Source organism: Schistocerca serialis, chromosome 4 (assembly GCF_023864345.2).
Source record: "Schistocerca serialis cubense isolate TAMUIC-IGC-003099 chromosome 4, iqSchSeri2.2, whole genome shotgun sequence".
NCBI lineage: Eukaryota > Metazoa > Arthropoda > Insecta > Orthoptera > Acrididae > Schistocerca > Schistocerca serialis.
This window is the reverse complement of record NC_064641.1, coordinates 42,644,745-42,664,594: the sequence shown is the minus strand read 5'-3', so window position 1 is coordinate 42,664,594 and position 19,850 is coordinate 42,644,745. Positions and strand designations below refer to the sequence as shown.

At 40.7% G+C, this 19,850-nt stretch overlaps 1 protein-coding gene across 1 annotated transcript in view; it reads left to right on the top strand.

The window, feature by feature from the left end:
- LOC126473739 (cytochrome b-c1 complex subunit 2, mitochondrial) overlaps positions 1–19,850 on the top strand; it is a 55,980-nt gene that overhangs the window by 13,545 nt on the left and 22,585 nt on the right. The window contains exons 5-6 of the mRNA XM_050100987.1: positions 6,572–6,783; positions 17,089–17,311. Of these exons, the coding sequence (XP_049956944.1) occupies positions 6,572–6,783; positions 17,089–17,311 (435 nt within the window). The remainder of the gene's footprint in view (positions 1–6,571; positions 6,784–17,088; positions 17,312–19,850) is intronic.

Here is a 19,850-nt window from a genome sequence, read left to right as displayed (position 1 = left end):
AAAGGTTATTGCACATATAATTAGCACTAGAAGCGTGGCAACTGAAGGTTGACACGTGTAGTGTGAAAACTGAAAGTTTGTCAGAAGTAATAAATTTCGCTACACTCTGACTTAATTTAGCAAAAGAATTAATAAAACTGGAAAATTGAAAGTTAATTTAGTGACTGAAATTAATAGTGAGCTTTGTTTCTGAAGCACATCGAAATTCAGTAAAATACGGTTAGTCTTGGGCTACCTCAACAATCATTTCAAAAGCTACTTGAATCTACGCAATTTAGAAATAAGAGATTTAACTTTGAACTTGAATTAAATGATTCTGAACAATTAACAATAGTAAAATTTAGTACGTATCAAGCTGAGCTGCAGTCACAGGTAAGCTAAAATATGGTAACAAAACTCGCACTCTTAATTTGTGCTTGTGTAATCTAAGTATTGTAGCCAGCTATGAATACCTTAACTGAACTTTGAAATTAAAGCAGTGAAATCGAATGATATTACTTTAATGCTGGCGTTTGAATTTGAACGACACTCGGGGTCATTCTGGAAAAGGAAGGGACCCTGCTTGGTAATGCAATTGGGACAATGAGCAACAAAGGTTCATGCTACGTTGCTGTAATTTAGTGAGAAAAATTTAACAGTTTGAAAAGCTGAGGTCTGCCATACAGTTCTAAAACTTTCCGTGCTACCAGTCTTCCTTGTTGGTTGATTGAAGGTTTGAAGTTGTCGATCGAGGAGGTGGCGACAGTCACTCATTGTCGGCCGTCGCTGTTGCAGAAGCTGGATGTTGGCGCGCTTTCTTCTCGACACGATCTCCAGCCGAAACGGGCTCTTGATGTGTGCCAGCTAACGCTTCCCGTCGGCGACACCGTGTCAGAAACTATCATAGCAAGTCGAGCGCAATTACATGCTGCCAAACCCCGAAAGCACGGCAACTCGCGGGAGCATCACACAACACTCCTGCTCCACCACACTACTCCAGCCAGACTCTCTCCTGCCCGTGCTCCATGCGACAGAGTTAATACTACCAAAGATCCTAAACACTTTGGTTCTCCACACGACCTATCGATGTATTCGTTCGGTAGCATAGTTTTCCCTAGGCCAGACCCAGCGTATAAATACAAATAATATTCACAAAACAAACCAATTACACATCGACATAAATGCATATATATACAAATAGTAAAACAATTACAATATACAAAGACACAGAAATGTTATATCTTCAGGTAACAAAATAAGGAAAAATATTTGCAGTGCAATAAATGGAAATAGGAGGATATGCATTTCCGGCGTTACAGGCCATCAACAAGCGTCAGATGCGAACCATTCAACAAAATATCATCTATATATCCACTCGTGTACCCTTGATGACTGTACGACACAGCTTTACACCTCTCCTGGGCACATCAACAGCGACATTGGACTGTCGATGACTGCAAACATGTTGCCTGGTCAGACGAGTCTTGTTTCAAATTGTATCGAGCAGATGGACGTGTATGGGTATGGAGACAAACTCATGAATCCATGGACCCTGCATGTCAATATGGGACCTTCCAAGCTGGTGGAGGCTCTGGAATGATGTGGGGCATGTGCGCTTGGAGTGATATGGGACCCCTGATACATCTAGATACGACCCTGACAGGTGACACATATGTAAGTGTCCTGTCTGATCACTTGCATCCATTCATGACCATTGTGCATTCTGATGGACTTGGGCAATTACAGTAGGACATGTGACACGTGACACCCCACATATCCAGAATTGCTACAGAATGGCTCCAGGAACACTCTTCTGAGTTCAATCACTTCCACTGGCCACCAGATTCCCCAGACATGAACATTATTGAGCATATGCCGTGTAACTTGCTGTTCAAATGAGATCTCCACCCCCTTATACTCTTATGGATTTATGAACAGCCCTGCAGGATTCATGGTGTCAGTTCCCTCCAGCACTTCTTCAGACATTAGTCGAGTCCATGGTCCGTCATGTTGTGGCACTTCTGCAAGCGTGCACGGGCCGTACAACATATTAGGCAGGTGTGCCAGTTTCGTTGGCTTTTCAGTGTATCACTGTTATGTTACAGATTTTGTATGCAATAAGCAGATTAATAAAAGCAATTTTCCCATGATCACAGTAACTGCCCTGTAACTAAATATGTAGCAGATTTTATCGAGCAGCCTGTGTGGACAGGTTTATGTAATTTCACATTTTGTTAATTTTATTTTATTGATGTTCTCTGTCTTACGCAAACTTGGAGTGCTTCTCATATGTCACTGCAGACATTAGGAGCTATCTGAGCTATAGCAGGTATTGAAATGTGCAACAAGTATTCGTGTAAATGTCGCTATTTACTAATAACCAGAACGTAAGTGCTAGCCTGTCGGCAGGCTATGTTGATCATTGGTAACTAGTGTTCTGCTTTTATATTTCCTCCTCAGTTGTAACCAGAATCAAGTGAAAGGTGTCAGCTGACACATGGGCAAAGTTTTGGAATAATGCTAAGGAAAGCTGAAGTCATGGTTCAGTTTTAAGTGCATTTACAGTGCAGGCAATTAATGCCCACGAACAAATTAAGACACCTAAATTAATTTTCTATCTCATTTTGCTTGCTTCATCAAAAACTGTGTGCTCACCGTGCAAAATAATTCTCTCTGAATACCAAAGCTTTGCATTGTGGCTCTTACTAGTGTTGCATCTGGTGAACCCTGAATGAAGATTATTGGCAACATAAAACAACAACTCTGTTGGTACAGTTGGCAAAATTGTTCTCATTATCTTATGATCTCTTCAGTTTCCGCCAGTGTAAAGACTTGTTCATAGGTACAAGTGAATTGTAGTGAACACTGGTGAATTGTCTATGAATGCTTGTTTCTTCCATTCGCTCTGGTGTGAACTACAATTTACAGCCAACATTGGACTTGTGGACTCCGTGGGCTTGATGGTTACTCCTGTCCTTCATGTTGATGACTTTTGCATTTTGTACAGACAATATCTTGGTTGGGTGTAAACTCCAAGGACCGATCTTTCCAAGCTCAATTGGCACTCTTGTGGTGGAAGTTGGGCTTCTACCTGCCTCTATGGTTTCAACATCTCCAACTCATCAATCATCTAGTTGCCAGACTCTTAGCCATCCATTATCAGATTCTTTCTTCCGTTGAGGAGTATCAGCTCCAAGACAATCAATCCAGGTTGGGCTCCCAAATTGGAATTCATTTGGAAGTCTTCGTAGGGACTTAATCTTTCTTCACTTGAAGGTACATACGAGGTGACCACTATATGCGCCCATCTAGTGTGTACCCTGACCCCAGGTCCAGTTTGACCTATTTCAAAACTCCATAATCTTGATTGCCCCTGTTGTTTTCAGTATTGTTTCGTTTTTCTCCTCTGACAGTATGAAGGTGCAGAAATCATTTTTACTGGTGGCTCTTGAGGAAGAAGAAGAAGAAGAAGAAGAAGAAGAAGAGGCTATGAGTAACACTCAGAACCAAAGGTGTGTAGTGTCTCCACAGTGGAACTGGTGGCTGTTGCTAGTTGCTACAGTCTCTGTGACAGAGTAAAACACCTTCTTCTTGTCGGTAATTTATTAAGAGCCATTGATGTCGTGCTTATTTGTGCAATATCACTTCATTGAGATTATTGCAGTACTTTTTTTTTTTAAGGTCTGTGGCACATATACAGTTGTACATGCTAAATACAGCATTGTAGCAATGAAATTTCTATATTAATGCATCAGTGAATCCATCCTCTACTAGAGACATTCTGAAAGGTTTTGACCTAAAAAAGATATGGCTTCATTACAGATTAAATACTATGTCCCTTGGAAAGGTCTTTGCCTAAAACCTAGAGACACACATGTTGAATTGCTTGTTTGTTACTATTGTGTAAATAATCTGATGATAAAATTTTCCTGAAAATGGTAAAATTGAATGAAAATCTTTGTTAGTGTGCTCTTTTTACAAGGTTTAATCCTGAAAAATGTAAAAGAAGAGTTAATTTCCATTAAAGCACCCCCCCCCCCAAATCCCTCAACATTTCATAACAGTAGATGAAACAAGGATTCGTCATTACAGGCTAGAGTTAAAAGAGCAGTTGAAACAATGCTAGACAAAGTATGAAAATGCACAAAAAAAGGGTCTCCTGTGCAGGAAAGCTGTGGGTATTGACTTCTGGGATTCGCAGTGTGGTAGTCACAGACTACCTGCAAATGCACAATCATTAGCTGATGACAAGAAATGGAAGGGCACTGTGTGTGTGTGTGTGTGTGTGTGTGTGTGTGTGTGTGTGTTCGTTCAGATACAATACACTTATGCCAGCACTTTTTACAATCCTGGAAGCACTCGGGAACTCACTTTCCGTTATGGTGTTCAGCGACTTCAGCAATTTTGTTTTTCTGCCATCAGTAATGGCAAAAGAATTTCCTTTCATACTTCTCTTCATTCTCAGGAATATACAGAAGTTGCAGGGGGTGGGGGCATGTCCAGCAAATAAAGTGGCTGAGGGAACATGACAGTTTTGTTTTTTGCTAAAATATCATGAACCAGCTTTGTGGTGTGAGTGGGAGTATTATCATGATGCAGTTTCCTATAAGTGATTTTGCCACAGTTCTGGTTGTTTTCTTGGGATTGCTTCTTGCAAATGGTGCATAGCTTCCAGGTAGTATTCCTTATTGACCTTACAACAATAAGGTAAGAACTCATGATTCACTATATCATTCTAATTGAAGAGAACAGTTAGAATAACCTTCACATGTGATCGAACTTTTCAAATTTGTTGTGATCTTGACTTTTGAGGTAGTCTCCATTGGGATGATTAGTCTTTGGTTTCGGTGTCGTATGGTATACCCATTCATCATCTGTCATAACCTTAAAGAAGTTCTGGATTGTCACCAACTTCATTCAGAAATTCCTGAGTGATGTCTATGCAACATTGTTTTATGACAAAATCCATCAATTTCAGAACAAACTTTGCTGCTTCATGCCAAAAACATCCAGTTAATTGCTTGGCATGAGCCAGAGTATATGCAGACATCATCAGCAACTTCCCTGATGGGGATACGGTAATTTTTCAGAACCATTTTCTTTACTTCTTCCACATTATTGTCATTCATTGATGTACTAGGGCAGTTGTCATCTTCAATGTCTTCTCAACTCTTTGAAACGTTCATGCCACTTGTAAACTCTTGTCTTACTTGTCGTAGATTCACCGACACCCACAATCAACATTTTGAATGTAATGCTGCACTTCACTCCATTTTTCAAGCAAAATTTAGTGCAAATTCTTTGATCCATGTTTTTCACAAGTGAAAGTTCGCCAAGCTCTTGAAAACATGTATAACCTGTAAACAATAAACCAAATATTCAGAATGGTTGAAAATGCAGACGTACATCAGAAACATGTATACCAGCAATATATAAAAATATATGAAGACGGTATCTGTTCTTTCGGAAATGTCCGGAAGAACAGACACCATTGGCGATCTTGCAGCTCTTGAAGAATGAAATTACAATGAAATCCAGACCTTTAGCTGCTTGCAGGTATTGATAAATATCAATGGGGACAGTTTGACCAGGGCTCAAACCTGGGATCTCCTGCTTACATGGCAGATGCTCTATCTGTCTGAGCCATTGAGGACGCAGAGGATAGTGTGACTGCAGGGACTTATCTCTGGCACATTCTCAACTTACTGTCCGCACTCTACATTTGTAGTGCCCCTGACCTCTATAGTCATTACTCGCGGCAGTCAATCTGCCGATTCCGTAAGAGTGTTCGGGCAATGTGAGTGCATCCGCACTGAAGAAGATTGTTGGCCAGTAAGCCTTATCTATATGAAAATGGTATCTGTTCTTCAGACATATAGATAAGGCTTATCGGCCAATGATCTTCTTCAGTGCGGATGCACTCACATTGCCTGAACTCTTATGGGAATCGGCAGATTGATTGCTGTGAGTAATGAGTATAGTGGGCAGGGGCACTACAAATGTAGTGTGTGGACAGTAAGTTGGGAATGTGGGTCTTACAGGGAGCATGCCAGAGATAAGTCCCTGCAGTCGCACTACCCTTTGTGTCCTCAATGGTTCAGATGGATAGAGCATCTGCCATGTAAGCAGGAGATCCCAGGTTCGAGTCCCAGTTGGGGCACACATTTTCAACTGTCTCCGTTGATACTTATCAGTGCTTGTAAGCAGCTAAAGGTCTGTATTTCATTGTAATTTCATGTATAAAAAAGTTTTAAAAATGAATCTATAAAACCTGTTAAATTAAATTCCTGTTACTTTTTTATCACTCCTCGTAATATATACATTTTAGATATATTTTAGCTTTCAGCCAAAAGGCCATCTTCTGAAGTAGAAATGCTCATGCGCATGCAAGTGCCACCATTGGGACCACCACAGTGGCCAGAGACTATGGATTTGTGTGTTTTCTTTTTTTCCCTACTTTAGAAGAATGACCCAAAGCTAAAATATATAGCACTCATTTCATTGTGCCTGTCTGTGACTTACCGTCTCCTGTATATGGTGAGTTACTAATACTTTGTACCAGAACTGATATGCTACCTTCCTTTCCTCACAGTTGCAGCACTATGTAAAGTGTTACTTTACTACAAATCGAACTGCTGTGGTTGGAGTTGGAGTTAGCCATGACACAGTCCTCCCATTTGCCCAGTCGCTTGGTTTGGAAAGTGGCGAAGGTCCCCAATCATCAGGGACTTACCATGGTGGAGAACTTAGACATAACAACACATCTGGTTTGGCGCATGTTGCTGTTGCAGCGGAAGGAGTTAGGTAAATAATTATTGTAATTTATTTTAACAGTGTAATTTTGTTTTATGAAGGCTGCTGCAACAGTTTACATTATGTACACTTAGAAATTAAAATGAGAGAGTGAGAATAATAGAAAAGTGCAACGTATTTTATTGTCACACCAAAAGATTTTGAAAATACTACCTTTGTCTTTGACAGTTGTGCTTTTGACAGACTTTGATATATTCAGCAACACATTTTCAATAACTTGGCAGCAGCTGTAAAATACGGAATGAATTTCTCACTCTGCTGTGGAGTGTGTGCTGATATGAAACTTACTGGTAGATTAAAACTGTGTGTGGGATTTGGACGTGAACCCAGTATCTTTGCCTTTCATGTGCAAGTGCTCTACTAACAGAACTGCCCAAGCACATCTCACATCCTGTCGTCACAGCTTTACTTCCACCGGTAACTCATCTCCTATCTTCCAAATTTTACAGTTCTAGGAAAGTTACATGACTAGCACTCTGGAAGAAAGCACACTCCACTGTAAAGTGAAAAAGTTATTCTGGAAACAGCCTCCAGGCTGTTGCTAAGCCATGTCTTTCATGTATCCTTGCTTCCAAGAGTGCTAGTGCTGAAAATTTCACAGGAGAACTTAAGTGAAGTTTCTATTGGTAGGAGATGAGATACTGGAGGAAGTAAAGCTGCTAGGATGAGTCATGAATTGTGCTTGGGTAACTCATTTGGTAGAGCACTTGCCCACAAAAGGCAAAGGTCCCAGGTTCTATCCCTGGACTGGCACACAGTAATAATTTGCCAGGAAGTTTCAGCCATAAAATAGTTTATCTGAAGTTCAATTTAAGAGGAGCTTAAAGGAATTAATGGTGGCCAACCCCTTTTACTCCATCTTCAGTGCTGTAATGTGATCAGTGTAAATAAGCATTGTAAACACATTCTCTGTGGTGACGTATGGCTACAGTGACAGATCAGTTATTAACTCTTGAATGAAAATGTTTAAGGTTGTTCTGCACCCATGAGGACCAGTGCACTTCATATCTATGGAAGGGACATCAACATTTTTTAACCCTTTCACTGCTACAGATGTGCTCTAGCATTCCGTGCTGAGGCGCCTTTCTTATGGCGTGTTGTTTGACAAATGCTAGTGCCTGTGCTGAGAGATGGCATTCCAGGTGAAATGAAATACTTATCAGCTGATTTTTTGAAAACTATTTGGTGAAAAAATTTGGTTTTGGCACATCTTACAGTCTGATATCTTTATTTGATAAAAAACTTAATTCCTTTTTTTTTATCCATCATACTTACTGCCCTGTATCAAATTAAGTAAAACGTGCATGAAATGATAAGAGTTGCAGAGGTAAAAATGCATCATGTAAACTTTGCATTTGATTGATTTTAGCTCATATATAGCAGTGAATTAAATGTAGAAAAGATATTGAAATTTTATTTAAAATTGAGAGCAGAACAATATTTCGTTTTGTTCATGTAGGGTTTTACATCAGGCGGATGCTCAGGTGTGACCCACCCTATTCCATCCATTCAGGCTTGCCAGCCACTATGAAATATTTATCATCCATTTTTAAGAAAACTGTTAGCTGAAACAATTTGAGCACTACACGCCGGAAGCGGCTACAAGGGTAGCGGAGTACGTGTGGAGTGCACATGGAGGTTTTTTATGTTAGAGAATTCCCTCCCTAGGCCCGACAAGATGCCTCCTGAGAAGCGGCAAGGTAGGAGTAGGCAAAATGCAACAGGGAATAACAATATTAATGTGCTAATAGGAAACTGCAGGAGCGTCTATAAAAAGGTCCCGGAACTGCTCTCATTAATAAATTGGTCACAACGCCCATATAGTACTAGGGACAGAAAGTTGGCTGAAACCAGACGTAAACAGTAATGAAATTCTACACTCAGATTGGAATGTATACCGCAGAGACAGGCTGGACAGTGGAGGGGGAGGCGTGTTTATAGCGATAAGAAGTGCAATAGTATCGAAGGAAATTGACGGAGATCTGAAATGTGAAATGATTTGGGTGAAGGTCACGGTTAAAGCAGGCTCAGAGATGGTCTCTATAGGCCCCCGGGCTCAGCAGCTGTTGTGGCTGAGCACCTGAAGGATAATTTGGAAAATATTTCGAGCAGATTTCCCCACCATGTTATAGTTCTGGGTGGAGATTTTAATTTGCCGGATATAGACTGGGAGACTCAAATGTTCATAACGGGTGGCAGGGACAAAGAATCGAGTGAAATTTTTTCAAGTGCTTTAACTGAAAACTACCTTGAGCAGTTAAACAGAGAACAGACTCGTGGCGATAACATATTAGACCTTCTGGTGACAAACAGACCCGAACTATTTGAGACAGTTAACGCAGAACAGGGAATCAGTGATCACAAAGCGGTTACGGCATCGATGATTTCAGCCGTAAATAGAAATATTAAAAAAGGCAGGGAGATTTTTCTGTTTAGCAAAAGTGACAAAAAGCAAATTACAGAGTACCTGACAGCTCAACATAAAAGTTTTGTCTCAAGTACAGATAGTGTTGAGGATCAGTGGACAAAGTTCAAAACCATCGTACAATATGCGTTAGATGGGTATGTGCCAAGCAAGATCGTAAGAGATGGAAAAGAGCCACCATGGTATAACAACCGAGTTAGAAAACTGCTGCGGAAGCAAAGGGAACTTCACAGCAAACATAAACATAACCAAAGCCTTGCAGACAAACAAAAATTACGCGAAGCGAAATGTAGTGTGAGGAGGGCTATGCAAGAGGCGTTCAATAAATTCGAAAGTAAAGTTCTATGTACTGACATGGCAGAAAATCTTAAGAAATTTTGGTCTTATGTCAAAGCGGTAGGTGGATCAAAACAAAATGTCCAGACACTCTGTGACCAAAATGGTACTGAAACAGAGGATGACAGACTAAAGGCCGAAATACTAAATGTATTTTTCCAAAGCTGTTTCACAGAGGAAGACTGCACTGTAGTCCCTTCTCTAGATTGTCGCACAGATGACAAAATGGTAGATATCGAAATAGATGACAGAGGGATAGAGAAACAATTAAAATCGCTCAAAAGAGGAAAGGCTGCTGGACCTGATGGGATACCAGTTCGATTTTATACAGAGTACGTGAAGGAACTTGCCCCCCCCTTCTTGCAGCGGTGTACCGTAGGTCTCTAGAAGAGCGTAGTGTTCCAAAAGATTGGAAAAGGGCACAGGTCATCCCCATTTTCAAGAAGGGACGTCGAACAGATGTGCAGAACTATAGACCTATATCTCTAACGTCGATCAGTTGTAGAATTTTGGAACATGTATTATGTTCGAGTATAATGACTTTTCTGGAGACTAGAAATCTACTCTGTAGGAATCAGCATGGGTTTTGAAAAAGATGGTCGTGTGAAACCCAGCTCGTGCTATTCGTCCACGAGACTCAGAGGGCCATAGACACGGGTTCCGAGGTAGATGCCGTGTTTCTTGATTTCCGCAAGGCATTTGATACAGTTCCCCACAGTCGTTTAATGAACAAAGTAAGAGCATATGGACTATCAGACCAATTGTGTGATTGGATTGAGGAGTTTCTAGATAACAGAACGCAGCATGTCATTCTCAATGGAGAGAAGTCTTCCGAAGTAAGAATGATTTCAGGTGTGCCGCAAGGGGAGTGTCATAGGACCGTTGCTATTCACAATATACGTAAATGACCTGGTGGATGACATCGGAAGTTCACTGAGGCTTTTTGCGGATGATGCTGTGGTGTGTCGTGGGGTTGTAACGATGGAAGATTGTACTGAAATGCAGGAGGATCTGCAGCGAATTGACGCATGGTGCAGGGAATGGCAATTGAATCTCAATGGAGACAAGTGTAATGTGCTGCGAATACATAGAAAGATAGATCCCTTTTCCTTTAGCTACAAAATAGCAGGTCAGCAACTGGAAGCAGTTAATTCCATAAATTATCTGAGAGTACGCATTAGGAGTGATTTAAAATGGAATGATCATATAAAGTTGATCGTCGGTATAGCAGATGCCAGACTGAGATTCATTGGAAGAACCCTAAGGAAATGCAATTCGAAAACAAAGGAAGTAGGTTACAGTACGCTTATTCGCCCGCTGCTTGAATACTGCTCAGCAGTGTGGGATCCGTACCAGATAGGGTTGATAGAAGAGATAGAGAAGATCCAACGGAGAGCAGCGTGCTTTGTTACAGGATCATTTAGTAATCGTGAAAGCGTTACGGAGATGATAGATAAACTCCAGTGGAAGACTCTGCAGGAGAGAAGCTCAGTAGCTCGGTACGGGCTTTTGTTGAAGTTTCGAGAACATACCTTCACCGATGAGTCAAGCAGTATATTGCTCCCTCCTACGTATATCTCGCGAAGAGACCATGAGGATAAAATCAGAGAGATTAGAGCCCACACAGAAGCATACCGACAATCCTTCTTTCCACAAACAATAAGAGACTGGAATAGAAGGGAGAACCGATAGAGGTACTCAGGGTACCCTCCGCCACACACCGTTAGGTGGCTTGCGGAGTATGGATGTAGATGTAGAGTTTTGCACACCTTAGAGTCTGATATCTTCTCTTCATAAAGGCCTGATTTTTTTCCCCTGTAGTTTGTTTTGAGTGGATGTACTAGGTTTTCTGGAAGGATATTTCAAGGACATATCTTTCAGAGCATTCCTTAAAGAGCTTATACCTATTTAATTGTTGTTGCCTTATTGTCCCCCAGTATTGGTGGACATCTGTGAAAGGTAGGCAAGAAATATGGATGTAATTTTTAGGTCTTCCAGTAGTTTTGGTTTTTAAGTTCTTTTTTCCACTCTCAGATGACAGTGCAAACCAGATTAAAGAGGAGAGGAGACAGACCATCAGCCTATCAAAGACTGATTTGGACCAGAAATGGTTCTGACACCTCACCCATGAATTTTACCATGGAGATTGTGTTGGTGACTGCTTGTTTGATGAGGTTTAGAATTTTCAGGTGAAGTCCATGTCCTTCAAGGATGATAGAAAGGTGTTGCCAGTCGACTGAACCTTATTTTTTCTTGGAAGTTCACAAAGAAGCTTATGATTGAGGTGTCCCTGAGGGCTTTGTATTTTAACATTGTTTTTAAATTAAATGTTAGTTCTACACATTTTCAACCAGTGTGGAAGCCGGTGTAAATTTTGTAATAAAGTTGCTTCTGAAATATTTTGAGGAGCAATGCTGATAGAATTTTGTATGTAATTTACAGAAAGGATATTCCTTGATAGTTATGTAAATCCATTTCCTCTCCTATTTTTTAATTTAAGGATATGCCTGTGAATCTCTTCTAATAATAATAATAATAATAATAATAATAATAATAATAATGGTTTATTTGTCCATAATAACTTTTAGTCGTGGACATAGTCAGTCAGTACATACATGAACAATAATAATAGTTTAGTAGTAGAAATAAAGTACATACAACATTAAAAATCCTTGATGGAGTACAAACATTTAACAATTAACAGCTGCTTTAATTTTATTTTAAATATGTTTCCTTTTAACATTTTTATGGTATTTGGCAGTCTGTTGTAAAAAAGTCTTCCAGTAGAAAATGAATTATGATTGGTTGCTTTTTTATTTCTGAATTTTATGTGGTAATCCTCTTTCTTCCTTGTATTATAACTATGGATGTCACTATTTATTACACTGTGCTCCATATTTTCTTTTACTAACAGTATAGTCCTTAGAACATATAATGAATACACTGTTAGTATATTATACTTAATGAAGTATTCTCTACAGGATTGACATTTACTAATATTCGCTATTATCCTAATTACTCTCTTCCCATGATGGTGGTATGGATTAGGTGTTGAAGTAAGTGGGGATATCCTTCGGGAATCTGCCAGTATCTCTAATGCTTCTCAAACTTCATAGAAGCAGCTGAGGAGTTCAGAAAAATACTCTGCCATTTCCTGACAGTTTACCTGATTGGTCAGGTGTAGCCTTACCTCTAATTTTCTGAAACCTAAATTTTTAGGGGTATGTTCTCAAATTATTCTTGTAAAAATCTTATAGAAATCTTGTCTTGTAGGTGGTAAAAATTTTCTTTGCTGGAATCCAGTTGTTCTTTCATGTATTTCCTCGTGGTTTGGCTAACGATTTTCATCACTTGTTTCCTGATTTCATAGATGTGTTGCATATTTTCTAGCATTTTCATTCAGACATGCCTGACGGGATTCAAAATATGTAAAAGAGCTGAAAGAATGCAAAGAAGTTTTCCTCAACTATAAGAGTTGAGGAAAACTTCTTTGCATCCTTTCAGCTCTTTTACATATTTTGAATCCCGTCAGGCATGTCTGAAGTTCTTTTCCAGTGTAGTTAGTTCTTTGGCCATTTCTGTGGAATTTTTCTCAGATGTAAACTTGTTCTTCTTGTTTACAGTTGGTTTCTCTTCTTTTGCTTGTCAGATTTTTTGGTGGGTATGTTTATTTTCTGACTCATTTCCTTTGGAGTAAATTGACTGTTATTCTTGTTAAATTGTGGTCGTAACAGATGTTTGCCCCTCCACTGACTGAAACATTGTAGATTTCTTTGTGTACTGGGTAGGAAACAGGTATATGATCAATGTGATACTCACCAATTTCTTGTATGTGGATGCTCCAAGTCTTTAGTTTTCGTGGAACTTTTCTCAATGATTTTGATGTGATTTCTAAGTTGTACTTTTGGCAAGTCTTTGGGCCATTTTTGTTTGTGAACGTGTGTTTTCTGTTATTTTCTTTCTTTGCCAATTTGCACATTGAAGTCACCCAGCAGAATCTTCACTTCTTCTGCAGGGATTTGTGACGTGACACTTGTGACTTTGGCCCAGAGTTTTCAGTGTTTTGTGGGTCTTTTCTGTTGTTATTGTTAGTGGGCGTATGAACATTGATGAATGTCAATTTCTTATTGGCAGATTGTATGCGCATGGTCATGAGGTGATTGTTTACGGGGAGGCTTCTGTGTATCACAAAGACCATGCCCAGAAGTGGAGTGCCATTGGTAACTCAGTTTCTGTTTTAAAATACAATAGTTACTATAGTCTGTAGCAGGGGTTCCCAACAAAATTTTCTCGAGGACCCCCTCATCGAGCATGATTGATACCTTGTCATATCACAGTATCATTTACCTAAAAAAGCCGCATTAAGAGTCTTTTTATACATTTTCTATTTCTGGTTCTTAGAAATAACATTGACATATTCATTACTGAAAAATATTGAGATTAAAACTTTTTCAATTTAGCCATCATTGTTATTGTTAAATTTTTGATTATTGCTCAAAATCTTTGTCTTCAAATCTGGGTGCTTAGTATAACAAACTCCTTAAAAAATAAAAATTGAGTATGAACTGAAAATGACAGGAAAACATTAAAACTGATTGTATTGGTCTTAAGTGTACTACACTTGAGATTGTGTTGAGTAGACGTGTGAAAAATAAGAAAACACTAATTTCATACAAGGTGTTATTTATTTGAAAAATACAGTGCGATGACTTCAATCTGACCTTTCAGTCCATTATTTCTTAAATATTAGGTTCCAAACTTGAAACTTTCACTCTGAAATCCGACCGCATGTCGAGCCGATTCCTATATTTGTTTTTCATGAAACACATGGACGAAAATGCTTGCTCACGCCGATATGTGGTTGCAAATGGAAGGATCTTTTTCATTGCCGTATCTCCAAGTTTCTTATAGTCCTTGTGTGCTGATGCCCAGAAGTGTATAATTTTTATCACCGATGAAAATGTTTATCGTTGTACCACAGCTGGACAGATCCTCAAGTTGATCTTGCTCTTCTTCAGTGAGGTCTTGGATTTTGTCAGTTTCTTCACAGCTAAAGGGATTTCGAATCCATCTGTCATCAGGATCAGGTTCAGGGAAATGCTCTCTAAAAGTGGTGGCTAGGTTGGGTAGATGCTTGGTTACATTGATCTTAATCTGGTCAGGCAGAGATCTCTGACTCCAAGAATCGTTTCAAAGTAGAAAAGTTAGTTAGTGGCTCGTTTTCTGTCCTTGAAGCCCAGATCTGACACTTTTTGGCCACAAAACTGATCTTATCCTCAACTTTGAACATGTCTACATTTTTTCCTTGTAAACTCAAGTTTAACACATTCAAGTGTTCAAACACATCAGCTAAGTACGCAACTGAGCAAAACCAAGAGAAGTAATTTGTGTCAAGAAGGAAGACAGGAACTTCGTCTCTAAGTTCGAAAAATCTTGACAAGATCCTACCTCAAGAAAGTCGTCTTTCTTCTGTGTGAATAAGAAGTTGCTCATGCTCACTGCCGATCTCTTTACACAACAAAGAAAATAATCTGGATTGCAGATGTTGAGTTTTAATGTATTTGATGATTTGAATTACTTCGTTAAGTACCTTTTTCAAAGGTTCAGGCAATCTTTTGGCTACTAAGGCTTCACGATGGATACAACAGTGAGTCCATTTCACCTCAGGGGCTGCTGCTTTGACACGAGCTAGAAGGCCCTTTTTTTTTTTTTTTTTTAAGCTATTGACTTTGCTCCATCCGTCGACAAGCCTACACATTTTTTCCAGGTGACATTTTGTTCATTGAGATAACTATTTAATGCAGTAAAAATATCGTCTGCTGTTGTGTGCAGTAGTTCACATGAAAAAGAAAATCTTCAAACACTTGGTCCTCCCATAAGAATTGTGCGAGAACTACCATTATAGTTTTTTTTTTTATATGTCTGTGCTTTCATCCAATTGTAGAGTGTACATGTCACTCGTGTAAAGTCTAGCCAGCAATGTTTCTTAGATGTCAACTGCCATATCAGTAATTCGTCTTTGAACAGTATTATTTGAGAGCGAGACAGTTCCTATAATACCTTAGCAGCTGCATACTTAACATTCTCTTGCAAAGTATTTTTGCTGATGGCAGTTGTGTGGTTTTTCCCACATTTAGCAACAAGCTGAGCCACCTCGTAAGATGCAGGGGTTGCATTTTCATTTACATTTGCACGACAGTGTTTGGTAATTGTTTTACGAGATGTTTTCAGCTCTCCAAATTTATTTTTGAAAAAAATCTAAAGACTTGCTTTTGAACTGTGGTGAGTACTTTGTTTCAAGATGGCGCCGGAGTTTTGCTGATTTCATACATTCATTCGAAAGGCTTTCATAGCAAATTACACATTGAGGTTTAGGCTGTTGCTCAGGTCCAGTGAACGTAAAGCCAATTTGCAAGTAATCAGAGTTCTATTTTCTAATTTTTCCAGTAGGCTTAACACTGATCTTTGAAGGGTTAGGTTCAAGGGACGCCGACGATTTAGATTCTATGGACACTGACAACTTCGGTTCGAGAGTCACTGACTTACTTGCTTGAACATCAAATGCACTATCTTCCTCTTCATCTGTAGGCCTTTCTTGTTTTAACGAACCACTTTTTAACCAACGGTCCATTTTTAACTACATGAACTGTAGCTTCCGCGAAAAACAACGCTTTGGAAACACTACTGTTTTAATACAGAATATTGAATATGTAAACAACACGGTCTGTGAAAGCACAGGCAATAAATTAACAATGGCCAATTGTCGTCTGAAATGCGAGTTTCTGTGAAAAGTGACTGTCAGAAGTCAGCTGCAAAGAGACAGCGCGCGCAGTCTAACGGCATACAGCAGAACTATTTGCCTCTATCTAACTGTAGTTTTGCACTAGAGTGTGCTAGTGTCAGTTGGCTCTAGGAAGACCCTAGACGCAGAAGTTAGCGTTCGTTAATGCAGGAAGTGGCCAAAACAAAAAATTTGTTATCATAAGAAATATATTTAATATATTTTTTATTCTAATAGCATCTTGGGAACCCTTCTGGCATAGCTCGCGGTCCTCTGGGGGTCCGCGGACCACCTGTTGCGATCCACTAGTCTATAGTGTCATCGGTGAATCATGTTTCTTGGAGGGCTAGTGTGTGGAGTTCTTGTCAGTTTAGCTAGGGTGTGCAATTTTCAGGATTGAGTTAGTGTGTTGATGCTGAAGGTGCACAATATATTTGTGAATTCTAGATGGAAGTTTACCAGAGAACTCGGACTCTCAGCATTTATGTTTGCCTGGGTCCCCCAAAATTTCAGTGCCTGGTTGCTGTCTCTCGACAGGTGGATTGGTTACCAACTGGGATAATGCCGCCCTTTTTCTCCCAAATAATGATAGCGTGTAATGGTCCAGTATTTCCATTGTTTACTTGAAACCAGGGATTGTCAGTTTCTAGAGTTAAGAGGCAGGAAAATTATTAATATTATTATTAATTTTGGCATTTTTTGTTAGAAATGGAATAAATTGCTATATTGTGTCTCTCTTGGATTACTTTTCCAGTTTAAAAGACTCAAAGCAGGTGCTGGCAGCTTCTGTGCTACAGTATGCATTAGGAGTGGGCCCCTCTGTAAAGTGGGGAAATCCTGCAGGATCTCTACTGCAGAAAGCTGCTGCCTCTGCAGCAGGGAGTGATCCATTTGCTGTCAACGCACTGAATGTTTCATTCACTGATTCTGGACTCTTTGGATTCATAGCATCTGCTCCAGCAAATGTCATTGGTGTGGTAAGTTTCTGTTTTAGTGTCTGGTGATTATTTTATTTACTTGTGATACTGATAACTTTTGCACTTTCATAGGTTAGTCATTAATTTCTATTAAAACTTTGATGGGTAATACTCTCTCTGACTAGGCTATCCAGACATGATTTGGGATCTGCCCTCACAACTTTGATGTTGCCAGTGTCTCTCTACTCCTCAGACTTCATAGAAGCTCTCCTGCATACCCTACTTTACTAGAATTCCTCAAAGAAAGGACATTGTGGAGAAATATTCATGCATGCATAGCTCAGTCAGTAAGAATATTCATTGCCCACGAAAAACTGGCTTCAAATCTTGGTCTAGCAAACAATTTTAGTCTGTCAGGTATTTTTAAAACAACATACAGCTATGTAGTGAAAGATTCTTTCTTTGTTCTTCAGGTTTGAAATGCTACATTATGATAAGACTAAAGTATATGAAAGTGACTAGTGAACTGGAAGATCTTTCTACATAAGGTAGATAACATCTACTGAGTAAGCAATATAGATGAAAACTTATACACTCCTGGAAATTGAAATAAGAACACCGTGAATTCATTGTCCCAGGAAGGGGAAACTTTATTGACACATTCCTGGGGTCAGATACATCACATGATCACACTGACAGAACCACAGGCACATAGACACAGGCAACAGAGCATGCACAATGTCGGCACTAGTACAGTGTATATCCACCTTTCGCAGCAATGCAGGCTGCTATTCTCCCATGGAGACGATTGTAGAGATGCTGGATGTAGTCCTGTGGAACGGCTTGCCATGCCATTTCCACCTGGCGCCTCAGTTGGACCAGCGTTCGTGCTGGACGTGCAGACCGCGTGAGATGACGCTTCATCCAGTCCCAAACATGCTAAATGGGGGACAGATCCGGAGATCTTGCTGGCCAGCGTAGTTGACTTACACCTTCTAGAGCACGTTGGGTGGCACGGGATACATGCGGACGTGCATTGTCCTGTTGGAACAGCAAGTTTCCTTGCCGGTCTAGGAATGGTAGAACGATGGGTTCGATGACGGTTTGGATGTACCGTGCACCATTCAGTGTCCCCTCGACGATCACCAGTGGTGTACGGCCAGTGTAGGAGATCGCTCCCCACACCATGGTGCCGGGTGTTGGCTCTGTGTGCCTCGGTCGTATGCAGTCCTGATTGTGGCACTCACCTGCACGGCGCCAAACACGCATACGACCACCATTGGCACCAAGGCAGAAGCGACTCTCATCGCTGAAGACGACACGTCTCCATTCGTCCCTCCATTCACGCCTGTCGCGACACCACTGGAGGCGGGCTGCACGATGTTGGGGCGTGAGCGGAAGACGGCCTAACGGTGTGCGGGACCGTAGACCAGCTTCATGGAGACGGTTGCGAATGGTCCTCGCCGATACCCAGGAGCAACAGTGTCCCTAATTTGCTGGGAAGTGGCGGTGCGGTCCCCTATGGCACTGCGTAGGATCCTACGGTCTTGGCGTGCATCCGTGCGTCGCTGCGATCCGGTCCCAGGTCGACGGGCACGTGCACCTTCCGCCGACCACTGGCGACAACATCGATGTACTGTGGAGACCTCACGCCCCACGTGTTGAGCAATTCGGCGGTACGTCCACCCGGCCTCCCGCATGCCCACTATACGCCCTCGCTCAAAGTCCGTCAACTGCACATACGGTTCACGTCCACGCTGTCGCGGCATGCTACCAGTGTTAAAGACTGCGATGGAGCTCCGTATGCCACGGCAAACTGGCTGACACTGACGGCGGCGGTGCACAAATGCTGCGCAGCTAGCGCCATTCGACGGCCAACGCCGCGGTTCCTGGTGTGTCCGCTGTGCCGTGCGTGTGATCATTGCTTGTACAGCCCTCTCGCAGTGTCCGGAGCAAGTATGGTGGGTCTGACACACCGGTGTCAATGTGTTCTTTTTTCCATTTCCAGGAGTGTATGTACTTGTTTACTTTCTGTACCATGAGCTTCTGTTGGAAGAAGAGAAAAAAGGTTGAAGGGGTAAAGATACTGGTAAAGTGTAGGGATCACTCAAAACTTGGATCAAGAGAAGCTTATGGGACAGTTTGAAAGTGGGAAAATTGTTTATTGCAGCAGATGAGATCTATACAGCAGAGAACATAGAAAATATAGAGATGGCACTATGCAAGTGGATATATGTCCTGAATGATCAAAAAATGGAGGAAATAGGAAAAATACTACAGAGCATAAAAAAGGTAGTAAAATGAAAGAAATGAAAGGAAAATGAGACCAGAAAGAATATTGTAAGTTGAGGGCAAGATAGTGGCAAGAACCAAATACATGGTGTTGAGAAATTTCCTGTTTGTGATATTCTGTATTCTGAGGAGCAACTGTGGTGGTGGTGGTGGTGGGGGGGGGGGGGGGGGGGTGTATAGGGATGAGACATGATAAAACAAGATCAAGGGTACAGATATTGTTTCAAGGAGTACGTCACTACAGGATAGTGTGCATTCGGAGTGTAAGCTCTCGGTTTGTATCCATTCATCCAGACTGATAATGTGA